Genomic DNA, 23,146 nt, shown 5'->3' with positions numbered 1-23,146 from the left:
TGTGGGGAGTATCTGCCCAGGGTGGGGGTGGGGGGTCCTGGAGGAGGTGTGGCTTAGGTTAGCCTTCAAGCTGGTTCCTGCCCAAAGGCTCGTCTAGCTGCGGGACCATCAAGGGACACACTGAAGAGCAGGAACCAGCGAGAACATGGCATGATGGGAGGGGACATGGTAAGGGGAGGGCCACAGAGCCTGGGGGATCCAGTGCCTGGGACCTCAGAAGTGGGACTTGCGCTGCTTCTGAATGTGCCGTCAGCTAGCAGCTTGTCTGGGAGACAGCAGTCTGGGAGGGGAAGCCAGAGGCTGGGGGTGGACAGATGGGGCTGGGTGGGGACTGAACACTGAGGGGGGCAGCAGCCCAGAGGGCGGTCAGCGGTCAGAGGAGTCTTTGGAGGGGGAAGGAGGAGAGAGGGGGGAGTGGAGAGGGAGAAGAGAAGGGCAGAGAGACTCCAGAGGGAGCTCTTTGCTCCAAAACTGGATTATCTGGAAGCCACCAGACCCAGAGAACCACCACGGTTGGTCCTGGCCAGGAAAGCAACATAACAGCCCTCAGTGCTGCCCTACAGCCTTTACTCTCCAGCTCACGTGTCGTTTCCACCCGCATCTGGTCAGAACCTGGGTTCTTACACAGCTCTGACAAATGCAGCTGTTTTTCTTTGATGTCCTCCATAGGTTGGAAACCATTCTTGAAATAACCACATTTTAAAAGGTTAAATAGTATGTGGCATGCTCTTTCAGATGGCAGGAAATAGACGAAGCATCTTGGAAAGATTTCCATTTCAAAGGGTTAAAGTTGAGCATTTTGGTCATTAAAAAAGAAAAATATAAATCTTTAGCTATCTGGAAATTTCAGAAACCCAAAGGCCTCTGCAGTGTTAAGGGCTTCTGGGGCACTGAGATTTATGATAGGTAGAGAGAGAGAAAAGCTCAGACCATGGAGACAGATGGTCTGGGTCCATGTCCTGGCTCTACCCCTTACTAGCTGTGTGACTTTTGGTGGATGACTTAACCTCTCTGGGCCTCAGTTTCCTCATCTGTGAAGTGGAGGTGACAATAATACCTGCCTCACAGGACTGCTGTAAAGATTAAGTGACTTAACATAAAATAACATGTGCTTAGAAGAACATGAAAGGAAGTTCATGCTATAGAACTCACAAGGCTGCTATTGTATTGAAATGGGAGCCTTTCATGTAATGAGGTTTGTGGGAACCCTGGTGAATTGGGAAACCTTGCTGTGAAGCCCCACCTGTGCACCTAGCCTGCTGGAGGAGGCAGGATAAATCCTGATTTCTGTACTCAAAACCAGGGCTGATTTTGAGGTTTGGGTCAGGGGAAGGTGGGACCATTGGGAACCAGTGACTGCAGGCCAGGGAGGAAGCCGGCCGGGACCTCTATGGGAGGTGAAGGGAAGCTTCTCACCAGGCACCACCCCCAGGTGCCTCCCTCCTTCCCCTGCTGAGCAGGGGCTGGGCCAGAGGGGGCCCATAGGCCCTCCCTACCCATGCCCCGCCTCAGCACCTCATTTCCATGGCATCAGGCCTTGACACATTCACCCCATTCACTTGCTGACTCCGACCCTGGAGCCCCAGAGTTGCCAGGCACCCTGTTATGGATCCATTTTGCAGACAAGGTGACTGAGGCAGAGGTTCAGTGACTCGTCCAAGGGCAGGGCGGAGACCAGAGCTCAGACTGGGTGCTTAGCTCCCTCCCACTCTTCCGTGGTCATCCTTGGATCTTGGATGAGACCCCCACTCCTAACCTCGCCCCACCCCTCCCTGCTGCCGCTGCCTAACTCGCTCACCTCTCCTCTGTCTCTCTCTTCCCCCACCCCGCCATCCCTCCTTCCCCGCCCGCCCCCACCCCTCACCGCAGGGCCCGAGGGCTGTAACCTGTTCATCTACCATCTGCCCCAGGAGTTTGGGGACGCTGAGCTGATGCAGATGTTCCTCCCTTTCGGTAATGTCATCTCCTCGAAAGTGTTTGTGGATCGGGCGACTAACCAAAGTAAATGCTTTGGTGGGTAAAGATAACAAACCAACTAGCTTCACCTAGGACAGGGTGGTGCTTGCACCAATTTACCGGTGTCCAACTGCTTTTAACCTGCTCCTTAACATCGCCCCCTCCCCTGCCCCACGTACTCCCACAGACCAGCCTCCAACCTCCATCTGTCCCCCCTCTTCTCTTTTCCACTGTTCTTTTGGCTTTTTGGCTTTCCCTGCCCACCCCTGCCTGCCTCCTGATCTCCCCCATCCCAGTCCAAGAGATAGGTTCCCCTCCCAGCTAAAGGCCCAATTCCCACAGCTGAGAAAGGGAAGGAGCCACCATTGGCAGGGGGTTGGGGGCATCGAGCACACCCAGCAGCACCATTCCCCCAGCAGCCCCTTCTGCACACAGAATGGCCCTGGGGTGAGAGCCAAGGATGATCATCAGGGTGGGATCTGCCCAGCTGATGCCCTACTCTGCCTGCCCCTTGGCCTCCTCTGACCACCTCTCTGCCCTGCCCCCTTTCTCTGTCTGCTCCGCTCTTTGCTCCCCTCCCGCCATCCAGTGAGCCCTCCTTCCCCCACCCACCCCCCGCAGGCCACCAGAGCTGCATTGTTGAGTAAGGTAGAGCAAACTGGTCCATGCCCTCAGGAAGCCTCAGGTCTGAGCTTAGATGAAATCATACCTACTCAACCGCAGTGAAATCTGCGAGGCACCAAGTAATGGCATCGTTAAGGCATGAGAAAGGCAGGTGGATGCAAACAGGCATGAAGAAAGGGGAGGGAATTCCAGGCAAGGAGATTAGAATGGACAAGGGCACCTGAGCCGGGATGAGAAGAGGCAAAGGACAGAGAATGGGAAGCAGGAGGCTGTGGGAGAAAGCAGTCAGGGGAGACCAACTGTGAGGGAGGGTCTGTGCTGAGGAGGGCTTTGGTCATCAGCCGAGGATGCCTCCTGTGGTGTGGTCAGCAGTGAAGGATGGTGGGAGGTCCTCGAGCTGAGTGAGAGTCATAGAATGAAAATAGGACTTTTAGGAAATTTACCTGGTGGCAGTGTGTTAGGTGGGAGAGGGAATGTGGGAGAATCCAGGAGTATGGTTGTCAGAGAAAATACAGGATGCCCGGTTCAGTTGGAATTTCAGATAACAGATAGATTTCAGTAAAAGTATATTTGCAGTATTATAGACAGTATGCTCCATGCAGTATTGGGGATATACTTATACTAAAAATGTATTCATAATTTATCTGAAAATTCAGTTTAACTGGGCATCCTATGTTTTGATTTGCTACACACCTCCTGGAATCCCAGTTCATCCCCATACCTCTCCCTCCACTGTTCCTTAGCACCTTTCCTACCTCCTCTCCTGTCCCCCTCTGCCCTTCCTTCTGGGGCCAGAAGGAAGTCCCCACTCATGAGTCCCCAAGGAATAAGGAGTGGGGCTTAGAGCCACACATGGTACCAGGGCTGAGTCTGCCAGGAGCTCAGGTATCTCTAGTTTGAGCTCCAGATTTTGGGTCTGGGAGGACAGAGTAGGAGCCTACATTGGCTAAGGAGCAGGTTACCGCTCAGGGCTTGACACACGGCTGTGGCAGCATCAGGAAGCACACGTTAAGGAGATTCCCGCTTGGAAACCAACTTTCAAGAATCTTGAAAGGCTTGAAGTTTTAAAGCATGTTTCCTCATAGCAGTCAAGATCTTTGCACCATTGTCCATTCCCCTCAGGCAGCTGTCACGGGAACTTTGTGGTACTTCAGTGGCACAGAGGTGGTCCAATAGCTCATTTCTCTTTGGGTTTGAGAAAGCAAAGCAAAGAAAAAGGCAAGATTCCACCCTTCCTCTGTTGGACCTATATTTCTCCTGACAAATTACAGTTCCATGTAATTTGCACTTCAAATAATCCTCAGGTGCTACATAAATTAGAAGAAAACTGGTAGGAGCCCACAACACACTGGGCGCCTGGGCTAGCGAACGTGGTCTGCAGCCACATCTCCAAGCGTTCATGCTGTCCCTGGCCGGTTTTTCAGAGGCATTTCCTTAAAGTCTGCCCCAAACACTGCCCTCAGCATTAGAACACTGAAATTCTCCAGGACCAAGGTTTTTGCCTGCTTTTTCTGGAAATCATCTTCTGTGTACCTCTACTCTGGCTCTTTCCTCTCTTCAGGAACAAACTTTTAGTGCTAAGTATCTATCAGCCTTGGAAACGGATAAGCACCCACCAGGCTGGCCTGGCCCAGTGGTTTCTCCTTAAGCCTCCTGAGTTCTCTCTCTTGCCCTGGCATCTGAGCCTTCTGCAGCTCTCCCAGAGGCCTAAAGCCTGGGAATGAGCTCCAGCACTCCCTCATAGGCAGATCAGTTAGCTCTCTGAACTCAGTGTCTTCATTTGTGAAATGGGGACTCTGGCGATCATCCCTCAAGGGTTTGTGAGGACTACATGGATGTGGTATGTGAGGGGCTTGGCCAGAGTGAACCCTCAGGCCAGAGCCCCCTTTCTTCTCAAAAGGAGGGGCTGTTTTTGCCATAAACGTGGTCGTATGTTAAAATGCACCCTTCAGAGGCTCCACTCATTCTTAAAAGCATTAACAGAATCTTCCTGACCTTTGTGAGCTTCTGTGCAGACCAATGGTAGGCTGCATTGAGAGATGGGCTGGAGGATGCCAGGAGAGCTTTTCTCATGCTTTCCTAGGGCTTGGGGGGTGGGGGAGTTTGGAGAGAGGGCTCTGGGAGAAGGGAGACAGTCCTGAAATGAAAACATGGGAGATGAGGTAAGACCCCTGCCCTCTGGGTCCCTGTTCAGCAGGAGAGACACTCCCTGCCCCAACTGCTAGTCAGCCAACAAAACTAGTAGAGAAAGAAAAGTACACTTGAACCTGGAATCCTTCCCGACTCCCGGGCTTCCAGAGACTCTGAACTCTCCCATAAGGGCTGAACTCTTCCCTACAGGACCTCTTCTCCCCTCTTGCCCCACTTGCAGTTCCTCCCTTTACAGATCTGCTCCAGACAGTCTCCTCCCTGATTTGCTCACATTTGTTTCCTGCAAAAAGAGCCACTAGGTGGAGCTGGCTGGTTGAGAGGTAGTGTAGGAACTGGTGGTGCTGGTGGGCCAGTGGAGGAGGGAGGGGGTGTAGCCTGTCACCCCCAGTTAGGCTATCTTGTGCAGGCAGGGAAAGAGGCATTAGTTCCACCACCCTCCTAAATCTGGGGGAGAGTTGTGTAGCAGACTTACAGTTCACATATTTACAAACTGTTCTGCTCTGCTATGACTTGACTAGTCATCATCAGGCAGAGGTTGGTGGGGTGGAGGACGGGCCAGGAAGGGATGAGACAAGGAGGTGGAAGGGTGACTCATGCTAATCTCCGAACTCTGGATAACCCTAAGTCTTCCTTATTTTGGCATATAGATTTATACAGATGTTGGTTATGTTGCTTTAGGCCCTGTTCTGACCAATCCTGCCGGAGCTCCCATGCACACACTCCAGTACACTCACGGACACACAACCCTCCCTCATCTTTGATGGCCTGTAGATACCTGATGGAGGCAGTGTCTGGGGAGGAAGTAAAAACAGAGCTACTATGGGGGAGAGTGAGGGAGGGTCACAGGCAGGCCTAAGGTACCATGGACAATTAATCGAGAAAACAGCTTCTAGTTCAATGGGGTCTGTACATCTATCCCTTATAAATCTAGTGGCCATTTGATTTGAGGAAAGCACCCCAAATGAGGCACGTTTGCAGGATGGCCTGGGAATCTTGTCAATCTTAGTTTCATATAGTTCGTGGGACTGAAGTCAATTTTACAGGAGAAAAGGCCTTTAAAGTCAAGTAAATTCCAAGAAATACCAGGTTAAACAAATTCATTGGAGAACTTGGGATAGGAGGGGATGTTTTTATTTATTAATGTGCTTTGAACTGTCCCAGGACACCTGGCTATAAACCTACTTGACCACAGAAGCTCCTTTCTCAAGGAGCACCTATTAGAACCAGTTTAAGAAATGCTGATGTAAAGTGTGGCCTCTATAAGGCAATCCATTCAAAGTTCCCAAAGGGTGACTTTTCAGCTCAGTTTAAAAATCTGATACATCTTCAACTAAGAACTGCTTGTTTCAGTAGGTGACTGGGGAGCCATAGATGGTTCCATATTTTGTCCTAGGATGTTGGGAGGCAGGAACGTGTGAAAGGCACTTCTCCAGGCCCTGGTACACAGAGAAGGCTCTCAACTAATTTTTACTAATGGTGTTAATTTGTACTACTATTATAGATACCATTTTGGGTTCATAGGACATTGATCAAAAATTGGGGCGTGCTTAGTACAGGGCAAGAGCACCTGCTCCGAAGGCTTGAAGTTTTACCAAATAAAAGGGAGATGACCGCAGCCCCTCGGTGTGAGGTGGCGGGTTAATGCCAGGTGGTCTGAATTTGCCCCTGTGAACACTAGGAGCCTGGCGGGGGGCAGCCTTGCCAGGAACTGGAGGGGGCGGAGGGGCCGCGAGGACCGTCAGCCTCTGCCCTCCCGCGCAGCAGCCGCACTCGCGAGGGGGGCGGCCGGAAATGGCCGTGACGTTTTCTTCGTGGGGCCTCCCCTCCCTCCCCCTCGCACTCCTCTCTCTCCCCAGGCCGGCACCCTGTGCCCTCCCGCTGCCAGGCCCCCTCCTGTCAGGGAGGACAGTGTCCAATAAACTCCTCCACCCGCAGGTGTGTCCGCCCTCCGGAAGGAGAGGGCTGAGGTGCCGGGCCGGCCGGGGTGGGGGGCGGGCGCCCCTCCGAGCCCCGCTGAGCCGCGGGCGCCCGGCCTGGGGGGAGAGGGCGCCCCGGAGAGGGCGCCACCCAGAGCTGAGGTGGAGCCGGGGGCCGGCCGGGCCACGCAGGTCGGCGAGGCCGGGAGCTCCGGAACGCCCATCCGGGAGGGGCCCCGGCTCGCAGGCTTTGGGGGGCGCGAGGCCGGGCCGGGGGCGGGGCCCCGAGGGGGGAGGAGCCTCGAGGCCCGCCCCCGGCCCGGAGGCGCTCCCTAGGCCCCGACCTTGTCCCCACTCACCCTCCCGGCCCGGGCGGCCCCGTGGAAACCCAGGCCCTCGTCCCTCGTGTCTCTCCAGGCTTCGTGAGCTTCGACAACCCAGCCAGCGCGCAGACCGCCATCCAGGCCATGAACGGCTTCCAGATCGGCATGAAGAGGCTCAAGGTGCAGCTGAAGAGGCCCAAAGACGCCAATCGCCCGTACTGAGCGCCGGCGGGAGCGTCCCCCGGGGGAGACCAGGACTCGCACAGGTAACCGCGGTTGGCCGGGGCTCGGGGACGGGGGCTGGGGAGGGGACACCGGACGGACCCGCCGCCTCCTCTGGCCTCCGTGGGCTGGACCCTCGCTTGTGCCTTGGACCCGCTGCGCCCGGCTCGACCTGCTCTCCGCCTGGTGCCTACGGGGCAGGCGCGGAGCTCAGGTCTTCCCGGCAGGAAGGGGCGTGGCCGTTCCCCGGCCTGGGAGCCGGGAGGAGCAGTCGTGAGGGAATCGTGCTGAGGAGGTGGGTGAGCCTTCGGTCTGTGGCCTCCAGGTCTGCATTGACAATTCTGTTTGCCGGAAAACCCTGGGGTGAGCAGGTGGCAAACTCAGGCCTGGGGAAGTTTGGGCGTGGAAGAGACTCTATGGGAGAAGCACCCTCTCCTGGGACCTTCCCCCAGACTCCCTGGCTCTCCTCTCCTCAGCCCTTCAGCCTGGAGGGCTGGTGGCCTTAAGACCCTTGACCCCTCACTCCTCCAAGTCCCTATAGCTCAGTCTGGAGAGGAGGACAGGACTTTTCAAAGGGAACTGTACCATAAAGCAAAAGGGGTGGGACAGAAACTGAGGAGGGTGATGCTGGAGGACTAGGGTCACTTACTGTCTATCTTACAGAGGCCATGATGAGTGGGAAATTGTCACCTTTTCCTGCCCGGTCTGGGTCCTACCTTACAGCTGGAGACACTGTCTGCCACTCTTTCAGGCCACATTCCCCTGGGCTAAGCAGCTTCCTGGGGAAGGTGGAGTGGGGTGATGTATCAGGCCCTCCTCAGAAGTCTCCCTTCAGCCTGGTTTCCCCATTGCTGTGTGCTCCTGAAGGCCCAGCTCTTTCACCGGCCAGAGGCAGCCCACCCAGGCCTCTGCTTCTTCAGTCCGTCAGCAGGACTGTGTGCCTGGCACTGTCAGGTACTGGGGGATCAGCGCTGAGTAAGACTGAAAAGAGCCCTTGTCCTTAGCAGGGGAGACAGACAATCAACAATGACATGTGAGCAAAGGGTAAAGTACATAGTGTGTCAGGATTGTTGGTTACAGTTAGATCAGACAGTCAGGGTAGGCCTTGTTGAGAAAGTGATATGTGAGCAAAGACTTGAAGGTGAGGCAGGGAGCCATGCCAGCGTCTGGAGGAATGTGTCCTCCCTCTGAGGAAACAGCCAGTGCAAAGGCTCAGGGTGAGGGCAGGGTGTGTGTCTGAGGAAAGCAGGAGGTCAAGGTGGCTGGAGGGGAGCAGGCAAGGGAGCTTGGTGGGAGAGGAGATCCCAGAGGTGAGGAGGGTCATCTTGTGTAGGACCTGCAGGCTACTGATGGACTTTGGCCCTGCCTCTGAAACGAGGGCCTGAGAGGCAGGAGCCATTGGAGAGTGGCACTGAGGAGAATGACATGATTAACTTGCATTTCAGTAGGATTGCTGGCTGCTGTGTTAATGGATTATAGGGCCCACAGCGAGGTCTAGTGCATGGACCACTCAGTCCAAGGGGACAGCAGTCAATACGGTGGGAAGAAGTTGAGTTCTAGACATATTTTGAAGGCAGAGATTCATTGTGAAGGTAGTGAATCAGAGGGGGTGTGGGGGAAAGAGGAGTCAAGGATGATGCCCAGCTTTTGGCCCAAGTGACAGGAAGAGCAGAGTCACTATGGCCCGAGATGAAGAAGAGTTGGGATAAAAATGAGGTATGTGAGGGGTAGACATTCAAGTGGAGGCTCAGAGTCTGGAGTTTCGGAGGGAGGTCTCCAATTTCCCAGTCTCCCCTCAGATCCCAGCACTCCCAGCAGAACACCCTTCATCCACCCAGGAGCAGTACCTCACCTTCTCAGGCAGAAGGTGCCTGAGCTTCTACTGTCTGTGAGGCTGGAAAAGCAAACCCACCTCTCTTCTCTCCTGATTCCCACCCCTGCCCATCTCTGCTGTGCATGAAGATGTGTATCCACGTGTTCAGACGGTGAGCATCATACCTTGCTGGGCACTCAGTGCTCAGGAAGAAAAGACGAATGGGTCCTTTCCTGCCTGTGTGGAGCTTCTGCCTCTGTGCACACACAGCCACTGGGAGGCAGCCAGCAGATGTTTCCATAGGAGAGGAGGGATGGTTAATGACAGCAGCCCTTTCTGCACATAGAACACTTTTTTTCCTTTAAGCTTAGCTCTGCCATTAAGGTATAACATGGGTCAAGATGCTTCCCCCTTGGGCTTTCATTTCTTCGTGAATGAAACCAAGGTGTGAGGGTCATCAGGGTTTTTAAGGAGGGGCATGTTCCAGGGTCATGCCTTGAGATCCTGAGGGGTCCTTTGGGTGCATTTTGTGGCTTCCCTGAAAGCAGCCTGTCTTAGCCTCCTACACCTCTATGCAACTAAAGCCCTAGCAAGGATAGAACCCCCAGGTCAGAGAAGTGCCCCTATAAAAGGGTGAGGAAGGCAGATTTGTTATTTGGAGCATAAAGTAAGAATGTTCCTCAGGCAGAACCAGCTAGCAGTCGTCATTGCAGTGGGTGTTTGAGAGCCGTGGTTTAAACAGCATAGCAGGTTCTTCCAGCAGGGAATACAAAAGCCAGACAGTGAGGACACAGACTTTCACATGGTGCTTACCATGCATGGCACACAGTTCTTACAGGTCACAACTATAAGATATACCTGTGTAGCTGTAACTGTCTATGAGGTAGGTAGTGTTATTATGTCCATTTTACAGATGGGACACAGATTAAGTCACTTGCCCATCAGCTATGGAGTGGTAGAGCCATGATTTGAAGCTAGGGCTGTGCTCTTAACCCCTTCAAGTTAGAAGCGTGACAAACCCCCACTGCTATCTTCACCCCAGCCCTTCCACCCGAGTGTTCTGAGGGGACAGGTCAGAAGGGACATGTCTCACTTTTCTGGGGTCAGCCATCTGACTACTTCCTCCCTACTAAAAAGTCTTCAAAAAAACTATGATCTGACACAACTCCTATGATACACTTGACCCTTAATCTCCATTTAGACAGTATTTCAATAAATGGCGCTTTCAAGCTTTCCAATCAAAGACTACTAGAGGCTGTAACAGGAGATGCTAAGGTACAGAGCAGGCTTGGGAATTGCAGTGAGAAGTAGCCACTGTCAGGCTGCCAGCATGGGAGGAAACAATGTGCAAAAGGGCAGGGCTGGCCTGAGTAAAAGCTGAGGGACAAGTCATAGCTAAGAGCAAAGAGGTGAAAGGGAGGGGCATCTCAGGGCCAGGGCTGTGGCAGCTAAGGCCAAGTCAGGCTGGGAATTGGCGAGGAGGGGCCTCTGCAGGGCAGCTGTGGGGAGCATGGTTGAGCTTTGGTTCCATACTGGGAGGCCCAGGTGGGGTGGCGAGGGGTGGCATCGGGTTGGTTCTCTGCATCCTGATGTGTGGCTCTCCTTCCTCATGGGTTCCTGGCTTCCCTGCTGCCCCTGCCCCTCTGGCTTCTTGTCTTCCTTCTCTTGTACTAAGATGGACGTTTCTCTAAGAAATCTTTACCAGGAAACCAAGAGGAAGGAAACAAAGGCAGGTAGAGTGGGTAGAAATGTGGACATGGCCAGCAAGCAGAACACCCAAGTCTCTGTCCTACGCTGAGCTCACTGGCACGCGCTGGGTGCCAGGCCAAGGGTGGCTGTCCAGCACCGTGCTTCTGTGGTTGGAGAGGACGTCAAGAGTGTGTCGGACTCCAGTGGGGGCCTTGGCTCTTCCAGGCCCTGGGCTCTGCCCCCGAATGTGCTTTTGCACAGTGTCTGCTCCACCACCCTTTGTGGGCCTGGGTCCTTCGGGTCTAACCTGTATGAAGCTGGGCTGCGGCTTTGGGCCCCTGCCTTCTCTGGCTAAAGCCCAGATGTGTTTGCTACCTGGCATCTGAATTGGCTCAGCCTGACCATAATTTCCTCACCCAGGTCATGAGTTAGAGCTTCCCAGGCCTGGCGAGGCTCCCTGATGCTGGTCAGTGACTCTGCTGCCTCCTCCAGGGCTGTGCTCTGTGAGGCTCTTCCAGAGGGTGGCGGGCAAGGGGTCCCCCCTGCAGATGGAGGCACAGCTGGTCCCTAATGAAGAGAGTGGTCAGCTGTGCATGTGCTGAGTTCTGGGGGGCTCCTTAGGGGTTGAATGAGGGTGAGTATGTTTGTGTTGGGGGCCAAGTGTGTGTGAGAGAAGACAGTGTGAATGTACAAGTTCCCTCAGTGGAGCTTTGAGGAGGGGCGGCACAGCATTTGGGCTTGACTCCCCCGTGCCCATGGCAGTACCAGGCCCTGAAGGCAGCTGGAGGAAAGCTGGGAGGGGGAGGAGTTGGCAGCTGTGAGGTAGGTGCTCAGGACTGGGGTCCCCAGGGGTCTAAAGGAATGGAGGAGGAGGAGGTGGGGCAGGGGAGGTCAGCAGAGCAAAGCGACAACAGAGACTGGAGATCAGGGCCATCGCATGCCCCGGCGTCGTGAGCCCCGAAGCCTCCTCACTTTGGCCGCGTGGGCCACCTTGGGAGCATAGCAAAAGGTGTGAGGGGGCCGTGAAGTGACATCGGGAGAGTTAAGGCATGTTTACGGAATTCCTAGAACACTAGTGTGATTTACCCTAAATCTCTAAACGTGTTCATATCCTGAAGGTTCTGAAGAAGGAGGGTTGAGGAGGAGTGGAAGGGAAGAGGACCATGTCATACAGTGGGGGCTCTTTCAGTGGAGACACCCCTCTCTGGGGATGGTGGCCGAGGTGGGACCTGAAGGGGTAGGAGACTGAGTTGCTGTTAGTGTGGACTTGCAGGAGGCATTTCATGGATGGACCTCAGGGGTACAACGGTCACCTTAGCCAGCCTCTGACCCTCCCAGCCTGACAGGCTCCTCCAGCTGGTCTGCAGGCTGAAGCCACAGAAGGCTGGGGAGGTGAGGAGAGCTGGCACTCAGGGAGGGAATCAAGGGTGATCAAAAGCAGAGCGCGTGCTCCCGGATCTGCCTGCCCGCCATGGTGGTTTGAGGGGCTGTTTTATTTTTTTCTGGCCCCCTTGCCAAACTGCCCACGCACCTCCCCCTCCTCTTCCCAACGCATGATGGATGCCCTTAGTGGCCCTGTGTAAGGTTCTGCTGCTGTTCACAGTGTATCACGTGTCTGTATAAACAACTGCGTGTGTGTGTGTGTGTGTGTGTGTGTGTGTGTGTGTGTATGTGTGTGTGCGTGCGCGCGCTGCTGTGCCCATGTTGTTGGTCTGCCAGCTTCCTCCATCCTTTGAGTTCTTTTCAGTTCTCTTATGATTTGACTGCTGTTCTCTCATCAGAGCTTTTAGATTGATGCTGTGGTCTGGTGCTGTATAAATATTTTTCCTTTTGATTTTGTTTTAACTTCTTCCTGCCCTTCTTCACCTTTAACCCAACTCTCCCTCCCTCCCACAGTCCTGACCCCACCTGACCTGCCCGCCTCTTCCTCCCCCTTCCCCACACTCTCTTGTCCTCTCTCTCTTTCTCTCTCTCTACATATATAAATATATATATATAAATCTTTTCTTCTTTTGTCATTCAATCAAATTCCAACAACCCAACCAGGGCCAGTCAAATCCACCACAGTCTCGCGCTGAGCTAGGAATAAAGTTCACGTAATCACATGAGAGTGGAGAAAACAGTCCCCCATCCGTAAGTTCAAATCAACTCAAAGTTCACAGTGTGACATGATGGCGTCATGTAACAAGGCTAAGAATCGGTTGCATGACAATTGCCGTCAAGTTTCGTGGAGGTGCTGTGATTGGAGCGTTTTCCTTGGATGTTGTATCAGTTGATGATTGGCCAGTCATGATCACACGTGCATTTTCTTGACTTTGTGCTGCCACAACCTTCTTTGCTGTGCTCATTTTTGTTTTGTTCTTGGTGCTTGCAGTGGTTTTACTTTCTGTTGTTTGGTTTTTCTTGTTCAGCGTTTTTTATGCTTCTCTAGATGTCACATAGAGAAAAAACAAAAGAACAAAAAAATTAGTAAAAATAAAGATGAATTCCTCAATTATTGAACATGGGATCATTTAACTGTGCAAACAATTATTTTTTTCTTAAAAATAAGGAAAACATCTTAAAAATATCTATGCGTGGTTGATTTACTTGCACTTGAAAATATTGTGATTTTATTTTTTTCTAGAAATTTGGGGGCCTTTTTCAATTGATGCTTTCCTAGGTCTGGTCTTTGTCCAGTTAGGCTATTTTAAATCTCACTTCAAAAGGAAAAACAAAAACCAAAAACAAAAACAAAATCTCTACTGTAACAGAATGATACAAAAAATTTCTGAACCAAAAAAACTAGAGTACAAAACAATGCCAGAGGCCTCTGAGAGAGAGCCCAGTAACAATTATAAGGTTTGTATTGTAACCACTACTGCTAAATTAAAAAATGTGGGGAGGGGAGGTGGGCGACTGGGGGTTTGGGAGGGCTTTTTGGTTGGTTTGGAAAAACAGTACTGACAAAAGCAAAATGCACCTTTTTGTTTACAACTGAAAAAGGGTCCTTGACAAGTGTTTTTTAATTTTATTATTATTTTATTTGGTGTTGTAATTGTTTAGACTGCTGTGTACGGTTTGCTGTTTGTTGAATCAACAGTGTGAAAAACCTGCCAGCATGGATTGATATACGCATGACGTTGTCCCCTCAACTGGGGGCTTTGCAGTTCTAACTTTCTTGATGTAACCAGTCACCCCCATGTATAAGTGGAAGCTGCTTGCTATAATGGAGATGAGTCTCATTTGTTAATTCACAATGATTAAGCATTTTCCTTCAGATTCTAGTCAGATCATGATTTCATGATATTTTTCTTAAAAGTAAAACAAAACATCAAAAAGCCACCAGTCAAAGCAAAATCGAGAACTGTTAATTTAAGTTTGATGATTAAATCCATTCTAACTTATTTTAGGTTCTGCCATCCACTCCCTCAAAGTTCTGAATTTCCTCTCTCTAAATTCCCTGGCATGTATGAGAAAAATATTACGTGTGTGTGTGTGTATATGTGCATATACACGCACACATATCCATGTATACCCACATATGTGCAGGTGAATATATTCTACACATATATCCAGATATACATATATATATACATAGCCTCGCAAATAGTTACAGACCTTGGGAAAGAAGCAGTTGGCTGGAAACTGGGCAAGGATTCAGCAGAATTCATGTCACGGATCTGTCTTCCTTCTTTTCCTCAAGCAGGGGAGGAGTGGGCTGGGCTGCTAGAGTTTTCTCTATCTTGTTTGCTAGGCTTCTGTATACATATTGTATCTGGGCTAGATCCTTCAGAGATCAGTTTAATTATGAATTCATGTCCCACAATCGCAAATTCTTCCCTTAGATCTAGCCATCCCCGAATCCAGAACTCTAAAGGAACCAAAATCAAGATCCCTCTCCAAACAGCTAAACCTCAGCTACAACCATTACCACTAGACCTCCCAGAGGTTTCTTACTCTGAAAGAAGAGTCAATTTCTTTTTTATGTATCATGATCATGACTAATTCTCATACTGGTCTCTTCCCTCCCTCCCACCACCCCCCAGAGCTCCCACCCTGACCCCTGAGGCAGGTCCCTTTTGGTGTTTGGATGCATTTTGTGTTTCCTCTCTAGGCTTAATCAGCCCTGATTTTTTCATTTTAGGGCAGGATGCTGAACGGGCTACATTAAAAAACAAACCTCTCTCTATATATATTTATAAATGAGAACTGTTGGATGACACCTTTGACATATCAGCCAATATCAATCAAGCTGAAGACTCCAGACACTCTCTGTGACTGTAACATTTCTTCAAGGAAAGTATAGCGTCTGTGGAGTTCAGAGGGCACGTGTTTGGGGGGAAAGTATATATGATATAAAAAGAAGATGACGATGAAGAAGAAAAATGAGAAAACACAAAAAAGGCAACTTTAAAACAAAATAACTTGAGACCAGATGGGGAGGCCAAAGGGCTGGGAGCTGGGAAGAGACGCTGCTTACCGATCCCAGGGCTTTTCCAGCCCGTGGGTGCCTGAGGCAGGCTGGGGCAAGCGGTGTGGCGAGGCCTGGTCCCCAGGGGGTGGCTGGGAAGCCGCCACTGAGCATCTCTATCTGTCATTCCTTTAGCTATTTAGGGACCAAAGGACCAAACTTTTTATGGCAGATGTGTAGCTCTGTCAAATAGAGGGGGATGGGGGAGAGCCTCCTTCCTGCCTCATAGCTGTTCTTGAAACAGCTTAGAGCGATTCTATGAAAAATGTAATTAAAAAAAAAATACAAAAAGACAAAAAAAAAAAAGAAAAGAAAAATAATGCTTCAATGCTTTTAAAACAGCAAGATAATAGTTCTTTGATACTTTGAGAGGCGCTTTGATTACCCTCATTCAAGTCTATGACACTTTCCTATGGTTTTCTGTATTATATGTCTGGATGGAGCTGTTAAGATGAACAAATTGGTGGATATTTGGGGGAAGTAACAAAAATATTAAAACATTAACCATGGAGTCTGAGAAAACGAGGGGAAAAAAGGGACTTACAAGGCAAGATAATTGTTGTGGAAAGTCTGTAAATGCTTCTAACTCTTCCCCCTCTTAAAATCATAATAGTTGTACAGAATTTTAAAAAGGAGAAGTTTAAAATACCTATATAATAGAAGAAAAATTAGAGGAAAGCAAAAAAATTTAAAAAAAAGGAAAAAAAAAACCCTATAGAAGTTAGCGTTACTGCTAAAATCCCAGATGTTGTAGGACTGTACTTTTGTAGAGTTTAGACTGAGCATCAATCCCTTCTTCCCGCGAGTGCTGTCGGGCGCCGTCGAGCCTGAGGGCCCGGCCGGACTGGCCCAGACCTGTGGGCTCCGGGCCGCCCATCGACGCCGCCGGAAGGCCCGCCATCGCCACCCTCGCCTCGCTTCGCTCCGGGAGCTGCGCGCGCTCGCCCGCCCGCTCTCCGCAAGCCCTTGACACCTGCTTCACTCGCCTTCCATGCTTGCTCCAGAGACTTTCCGGGCAAGGGAGACCTGGGAACTTTCATCTTAAAACAACTAAACAACACACACACACACACAAAAACCTTAAACAAGAAAGAGAGAGAGAGAAAAAAAAATCTTTGAAGAATTTCTGAAACTGTTTACAAGGAATTTTGAAAAACAGGGATGTTTAAATGATGCCGGCTCTGTTTTTCTGTAAATAAATTTGCATATTTTGTAGGACTTTTAATTGTAATGATAGAGAAAAAAACAAGGAAAACTATTTAATGAAAGCACGATATTTATCTTTGGTAAATGACTTTAGAGCAGTTAAAAAAGACATTGCTTAAAAAACTCAGAATCAGAAAAAAACACTGAATTATTTAAGAACACATATATTTTAAAGTATAACATATTTATTATAATTTATTTGCACCTTTGGGAAGACTTGCTTTGGCATTCTGCCTCGACACCCTCCTCTCATAAGACATCCAGTTCATCTGGAGGCCAGGGGCTTCTAGGACCCACCATTCGTTTAACTTTTTGGCTTTAGAAGAACAACTGCCTGGTTCCTCTCAGGCCTCCCGCCTTTCCTTTCTTTCTATTTTGTTGGTTAATTATTATTTAAAACTTTTTCTTTTTCTCTTGGCTCCTTCTTTTAGGATGTCCAGATGTTGTAAAAAAAAAAAAAAACAGCTGCAGTTCAGTACAACTGCTCTTTTCACACTCAACTCCCTAAAACTCCTTGTAACCTTCTGTAACTATTGGATGACGCTTTCTCCAGCTTAGCCCTAAATAAAGCACAGTTTAAAAAAAAAGGCTCTTTTTCAGTGGTCTGTGCTTCTCAGAATCTGCCAGCCCTGCCTCATGGCCCCAAGGCTGGCCCATTGGAATAGTGTTGGTCCTGCACTCCATGAAATCTGGGCTCTTTGGGCCCTCGTTTAGAGCCTAAACAGTGCAGAGCTCTCTGGGAGGTGATGGGAGCAATAAAAGGAGGTCCTGTCCCACACTAAGAAAAATCTCGCCACCAGTATGTGTCTCTGAAAGTCTCCATTTGCAAACCGTTCTTTTGGTTCCTGGGCAAGGGTGGCCACAGTGTCCAAACATAGCAGAAAGTCTCCCTCTCTGGCAGGGAACCAGGGTCACCTGCCTTGAGTTGGGGTGGGGCGAAGTACTTCGAGGAACGGGGAGAGGAGGCAGGGGCCACAATAGAGGAGGAGGGAGGGGAACAAACCGAAACCCTGCCACCAAGCACTTTGCTCTTTGTGCTGCATTGGCTCTATAGTGACAGTTTGAATGGAGAAAACAGGATTCTGGGTGATGCCCTCAGGGTTAAGATTCTGCTGGGAGGAGTAGGGGAGAAGCTTCCTGGACTACTGTGCATTCCTCTATCGTGATGTAGGGCCACCCCAAATGCCAGAGGAAGTTCGAGAAGAAAGGTATTTTGTGTGTGTGTGTGTGTGTGTCGTGTCTTCAGGGAGGGGGTCCACAGGAGGCAGGGCATGAACCAGGACTCGGGGGAGGGGAGATGGGACGGAGCCAGCAGTTCTTCCTAAGGTGAGAGTGCAGACATGCACACTAGCCACAGTCCTTCACCAGGCTGTCCTGGGACAGACCTTTCTCTAGCCTGTCTGGCTCCCTCCCGCACCCCTCTGCCTGGCCCCCAGCCTTCATCTCTGCAGCCCAGTCTAGTAGTGGGCAGATTCCCACTGAGGGTCTGCATCTCCCTAATGTGAAGGGGATAGGAAGCTTCATGGTTTCAGATGCCTGGTCATGGAGAAGGCAAGAGTCCTGAAAGACAAGGGCCTTTGTGCCTTGCTGTGGGAAGTGGGGAGTGGCTTCTCTGAAGGGAGAGTGGTGGAGAGAAGAGCTCTGCCCTGGCGACTGAGCAACACCTGGACCCTGTTCCGTCTCTCCCCAGGGCAAGGGTCCAATTCCATGTTTCTGACACTAGCCTGTGCAATGTTAGCCTTTATGCATCAGGAAATGGGGCAGACCTTCACGCCTTGACTTAAATGTGGAGATGGGTCCAAGATGAGACCCTCATTGTCCCCTAAACTACCCACACTTCCCCTGCCCAGGTGAGCCAGGTGACAGCCTGCTCTGCCTGCCCCTGAAGAGCTTGTAGAGCTGTACTTCTTGGGAAAATCACTGCAATAAGCTGGGTGTTAGGCTTCCCTGTTAGGAATGGAAAAGTGTTTTCTAAGGAATTTCCTGGGTTTTGAGCCTTGGATTATTCAAAACCATGGTTTCTGTTGGACATTTGCAGCCAAAAGCCACTGAGTTGTCCAAAGAATGACAACTGCTGCAGCATTTCCTCCTTTCATTCTCTCAGGACCTAGGAGTCTGGCTGGCCTCCCCGAATGTCTCTTGCTTTGTGTCCACCTCCCTGCCGTGTACCCTTCTGTCTAGTACACACCTACACAGCTGTGGCTCTCAGGCCCTGGGCACTGTCCCCAGGGAGCTGGGCTCTGAAGCAAGGTGGCCAGTTTTGCTCTCTTGCAGGCATGGCTGACTGCGAGGAGAGATGAAAATACAGGGTCCAGATGCTAATGTGCCTATTCTAAAAAATAAAGCCTCTATTTAAAACCACACACGAGGTGATTAATGTATGCATAGTATATTTAAGAGAGAATACAATTTATTAACTCCTGGGAAGAAGTCATACATTCCTTGAAAACTATCAGGTTGCTTTGCACACGATTCCAGGGAGTTCAAAGCTCCTTGAGCTCATCCATCACCCCCTGATTAAGAACCCCTGGTTTGCAGTGTTATTTAAGAAAACTCTTATTAATTTCTGTTTCTAATCCATGACTTCTATTCCTCTGCTAGTATTCTACCTGAATTGTGGGATTACTTCATAGTCCCCTATTTCTAAGAGACTTTTTATCGATTATTACCAATCTTTTATTTTAAGTGTAATGCAAAATAGAAATACTTGCATCAAGAACCTCCGTGTACACACCACGTAGTCGACATACATCAACTCACGAATTATTTTGACCCGAATCCCAGATATCAAGTCGTTTCATTTCCTCAGTTTCCTCTCAACGTTTTTGATGCTTCATTGATGTCTAAATGCTGCCTCTGGGCTGTTGGGTACCTGTCCCCTTGCTGTGGCAGTTGGAGGAACTTGTAGCCTCCTCCAGCCTTATCCAAGGGTAGGCACTAGCTCCTGGTGTAAGCCTCTGGCCTCCCTCCAGCCCTTGTTCTGCAGCACTTTCTTTTTTTCCTTTTTTTAAAGGTATCGTTGATGTACACTCTTATGAAGGTTTCACATGAAAAACAATGTGGTTACTACATTCACCCATATTATCAAGTCCCCCCATGCCCCACAGCAGTCACCGTCCATCAGTGTAGTGAGATACCACCGAGTCACTGTCTTCTCTGCCGCAGCACTTTCAAAGGACGTGCAGCTCCTCATCCATCTTTGTACTCATACCTGCTCTCTCACTTTCCTCTTTTCTTCTCTCCCTTCCGCCCTTCTTTCTGTGTGATGCTAATATGAAAAGAATATGTTTCCTGAGAACCTTCAGTTAATAGCTCCCATCTCCTGGGTTTTTATAAAAATCTGACATTTTTCCTATTCTGAGCTGGATCCCACACACTCCTGCACACACAACACCAGCACAGTGAGACACAGACACGCTGAGCTGCCCCACCCACAATGTGGGAGCCTGCAAGTCCTCCAGCTGCCTTCGAAGTTCTGCTGCCACTGGGCTGGGCAAACCTGCAGCTGTCCCTGGCACAGGGTCTCCAGGGCCAGTGTTTGAATTACACCCACTGGACCCAAATGAGCATTCCCCACCTGGGTAAAGTGTGTAAGGGATGTTGGGACAGAGAGGTCAGGGCCCCGTCCTACTCAAGGTGACAGACTTGACTGTGAAGGCCATTTTTTACCTCCCCAGATGGAATCCACCCCCAAATAAACATTATTGGCTACCACTGGTATCCCATCTTTGACAGACTATTGGCTCAGGGCAGTTGGATGTTCACTGACTGCATGAATGCAGTCAACTTCAGACAACTGAAGGCATGTTCCAAAGAGGGAGGTGTTATGGAAATGCTTTTTAAGTTATAACAACACATTTGGAATAAGCATATAGCCAACACTCCCCACCCTGCAGATGACTATTTGCAAGGAGAAGCTTCCTCTCCCTGCAGCCCCTCCCTCCCCCCTGCAAGCCTCACTTCAGTTACCTGCCACCCCCAGCCAGCATCAGTCTCTGGTCTTCAGCTCTCCCAGATGCCTGAGGCTGATGAGGTGGAGACTGGGCTGCAGCACCAGCCCCCAGGCCCTCCTTCCACCCCAGCTTTTCTTCCCTCATGCTAGCTAACTCCTTGTGTCTCCAGGGCACCTGGATAGCTCCATCTCCACATGCGCCCTTTATGGAGGTCTACCAAGGATTGGCCCAGACCTAGTGGATCAGAGTGACAAAGGCTCAGGTTTTGAGGGGTTCTGATAGAAATCCCAGCTCTCTCAACTTTCTTCTGTGTCACTTTAGAAAAGTTGCCTAAATTCTCTGGGCCTCAATTTCCTTATCTCTAAAATGAGCATAACACCTCCCACCAAGAGTTGTGAGGAGTAAATAAGAGACAGCCACACACAGGTACCTCCCACCCCAAGGATTCTGAGCCACACATTCTTCTATAGTGTAGCTACTCTGAATAGTTCAGGTTCTGATCCTCTTCTCCTCTCTCCTTAGTTCCATTCGCTTGACAATTCATGTCCCAACCTCAGCAAGACTGAACTCGACACCAGTCCACATTAAGCCCAGCTAGCCTGTGATTTCCCCTAGAGCATCCCCTCTTGTTGAGGTGTACACCTCTCTTACTGCTTGCACCCTTTCCCAAAGACTCCAATTAGCGGATGCTCCTGCGCACTCTCCTCTCTGTACCCTTTCTTTTCCTAAGAGCATTCCGAATGTCACTGCAGCTGTTACTGTCTGCAGCCATCCTCCTCCTGGTTCATATAGCCTCAGGCTGAGTATTAATTTGGTCTTTGCATTTTAAAAATGCTATTTTTTTGAAAAAGTAACATATTTCAAAATTCAAAAAGTATGAAAAAGTGTACAATGAAGTCTTCTTTCCATTTCTGAATCCAGCTACCCATTTCAGCCAGTGTTATCAGTTGTTTTTGTTTACACTGTTTTAGTGTGTAGGTGTGGGGTGCACTGGTGTAAGGAACTCAGCCATCACCCTCATTTGCAGTGGGGAGGCCCACAGCCAGGGGGTGGCATCCCTGGGCTCCCACAGCTGGCCTCGTGGGAGTCCCATGAGATAAGCCCAGGCCTGGGGGTGCTCAGGTCCCCACTGCTGAGTGAGGAATTGTGGCCCAGTCTTACCAATTGGGCTCTTCTCTGTGAGGATGGGTGTAGCTATCATTTACGCGGTGCTTGCTCTGAGCTAGACATTGTGCAGAGTGCTTAATTAGAATCTTGCTTAATTCTCTGAGTTAGGTGTTATCATCCCTGTTTTGCAGATGAGGAAACAGGCTCAGGTAGGTTAAACTCCTTTCCAAGATGACCAGAGTCAGGGTTTAAGCCTGAGTCTGTGTGCAAAGCTGTGCTCTTTATCTCCACCTCCTCCGTCCCTCAGCTGTAAGCCTTCTGGCCAGCAGCTCCCCCACACCGCCGCTTCTCTTGGATCTCCCATCGCCCTCCCCTCCTCCTTCTCATGCTCTTAAAGATCGTAATTTCACCTTTCAGAAGCAGCAGCATCTGCATTGATTTAGGTCCTGATCTTCCCTCTTCTTGATTATCTGGGCTGGAACTAGGGTTCTTGAAGGTGAGGGACAAGTTACCGCTGTGCTGCTAATGAGCACACAGTCCTCCTGCCTCGTGGAACTTGGTGGTGGTAGGGACAGAGGGATAGCATGGAGGGAGAGGAAAACCCCACAGACCCAGTGAGCTTTTATTCTTAGTAAGGAGAGGATTCTAAAGGGAAATGAATGTAATATTTATTAACATTTTATGTAGCTACCTGAAGTTCAAAACCCTTTTCGGATGTGTCAGCTCTGTTTCCCCCAGTACACTGAACTCTGGAGAAAACTATAAGCAAATTCTTAAGATAATTGCCAACTGGTTCTCCATCACTCAAAATCCAGGAGACATCTGAACCATTTGTGAGGCCCCCATCTGTACCTCTCTGAGGCATGAGGACTCTCTGGTCCCCAGTCTCCACATGAATACTCTTGCTCCTCACCTCCTCTGGGGTCCAGCCCCTGGGCACCAGAGGCAGTGGTGGCAGGAGCACCACTGGACCCAGGTGCTGCCAATCGTGTCTCCCGTCCAGTCTTCCTCTTGGGGTCCAAAGAGGGGCTTCAGAAGCAAGGTGACAGTGGTTCACCTTTGCCCTGTGGGGACAGGGTGAGGGCTCTGTGGGCAGCCCCTGGGCACCAACACGAGGGCTGTTGGGAAGACCCAGCACACTTGCTCACTGTAGGCCAGTCCTGCTGAGGCCTCAGGTCCCAGTGTTTTCTTTGGATTATACTTGGGCCTCACTTAGGTCTGCTTTTTTAAATGAAAATCACCTTTGGTTGGGAGGGTATTTGTTCCCTAACCTGTTCACTATTCATAGTGTACACACCAAGCTCCAGCACAGTGCTAAGAATTAGCGGGAACCCAATGAAAGACGGCAGACACATGACCACCTTCCGGGCACAATGCCGGTCGCTTGATGGGTATTATCTCTAAATCAGTAAGTTATTCCTGATTTAGGTGCTAGCATCTTACTTTACAGATGAACAAACAAGAGGCTTGGGGAAGGTAAATAACTTGCCCGAAATTGCACTGAGAGAAACTAATGGGGTCCAGATTCAAAACCCCTGCACTCATTCCCCCATATGAAGTTCCCTGACAAGCGAAGGACACTGCAGGACAGCGTGGTGGAATTGTGCATGGGGCCCACGGTAGCCCTGACGAGAGCCCAGGCTGGGGAGGAGGAGACACGCTGAGTGTTGGAGGTTGGGCAAAGGTTAAATACACCCCAGAGGAGAGGGGCACAGAAGACCCCAGACCTTCTG

General features: G+C 50.3%; 1 protein-coding gene across 50 annotated transcripts in view; it reads left to right on the top strand.

Moving 5' to 3' along the window:
* Nucleotides 1–16,940, top strand: part of CELF4 (CUGBP Elav-like family member 4) — a 283,441-nt gene extending 266,501 nt beyond the window's left edge. For 19 of the 50 annotated variants that reach the window (XM_073212961.1, XM_073212963.1, XM_073212959.1 and 16 more), the window contains exons 11-12: nucleotides 7,065–7,236; nucleotides 14,821–16,940. In XM_073212961.1, coding sequence (XP_073069062.1) covers nucleotides 7,065–7,192 — 128 coding nt within the window. In that variant the 3' untranslated portion in view covers nucleotides 7,193–7,236; nucleotides 14,821–16,940. Of the gene's footprint in view, nucleotides 1–1,869; nucleotides 1,954–6,587; nucleotides 6,667–7,064; nucleotides 7,237–12,740; nucleotides 12,828–14,820 lie in introns of all 50 variants that reach the window. The other 31 variants (XM_037017306.2, XM_037017302.2, XM_037017304.2 and 28 more) reach the window with 2 other exon arrangements.
* Nucleotides 16,941–23,146: the final 6,206 nt, after the last annotated feature.

Source organism: Manis javanica, chromosome 9 (assembly GCF_040802235.1).
Source record: "Manis javanica isolate MJ-LG chromosome 9, MJ_LKY, whole genome shotgun sequence".
NCBI lineage: Eukaryota > Metazoa > Chordata > Mammalia > Pholidota > Manidae > Manis > Manis javanica.
Note: the sequence above shows the minus strand (reverse complement) of the source record. Positions and strands in the feature narration are given on the sequence as shown.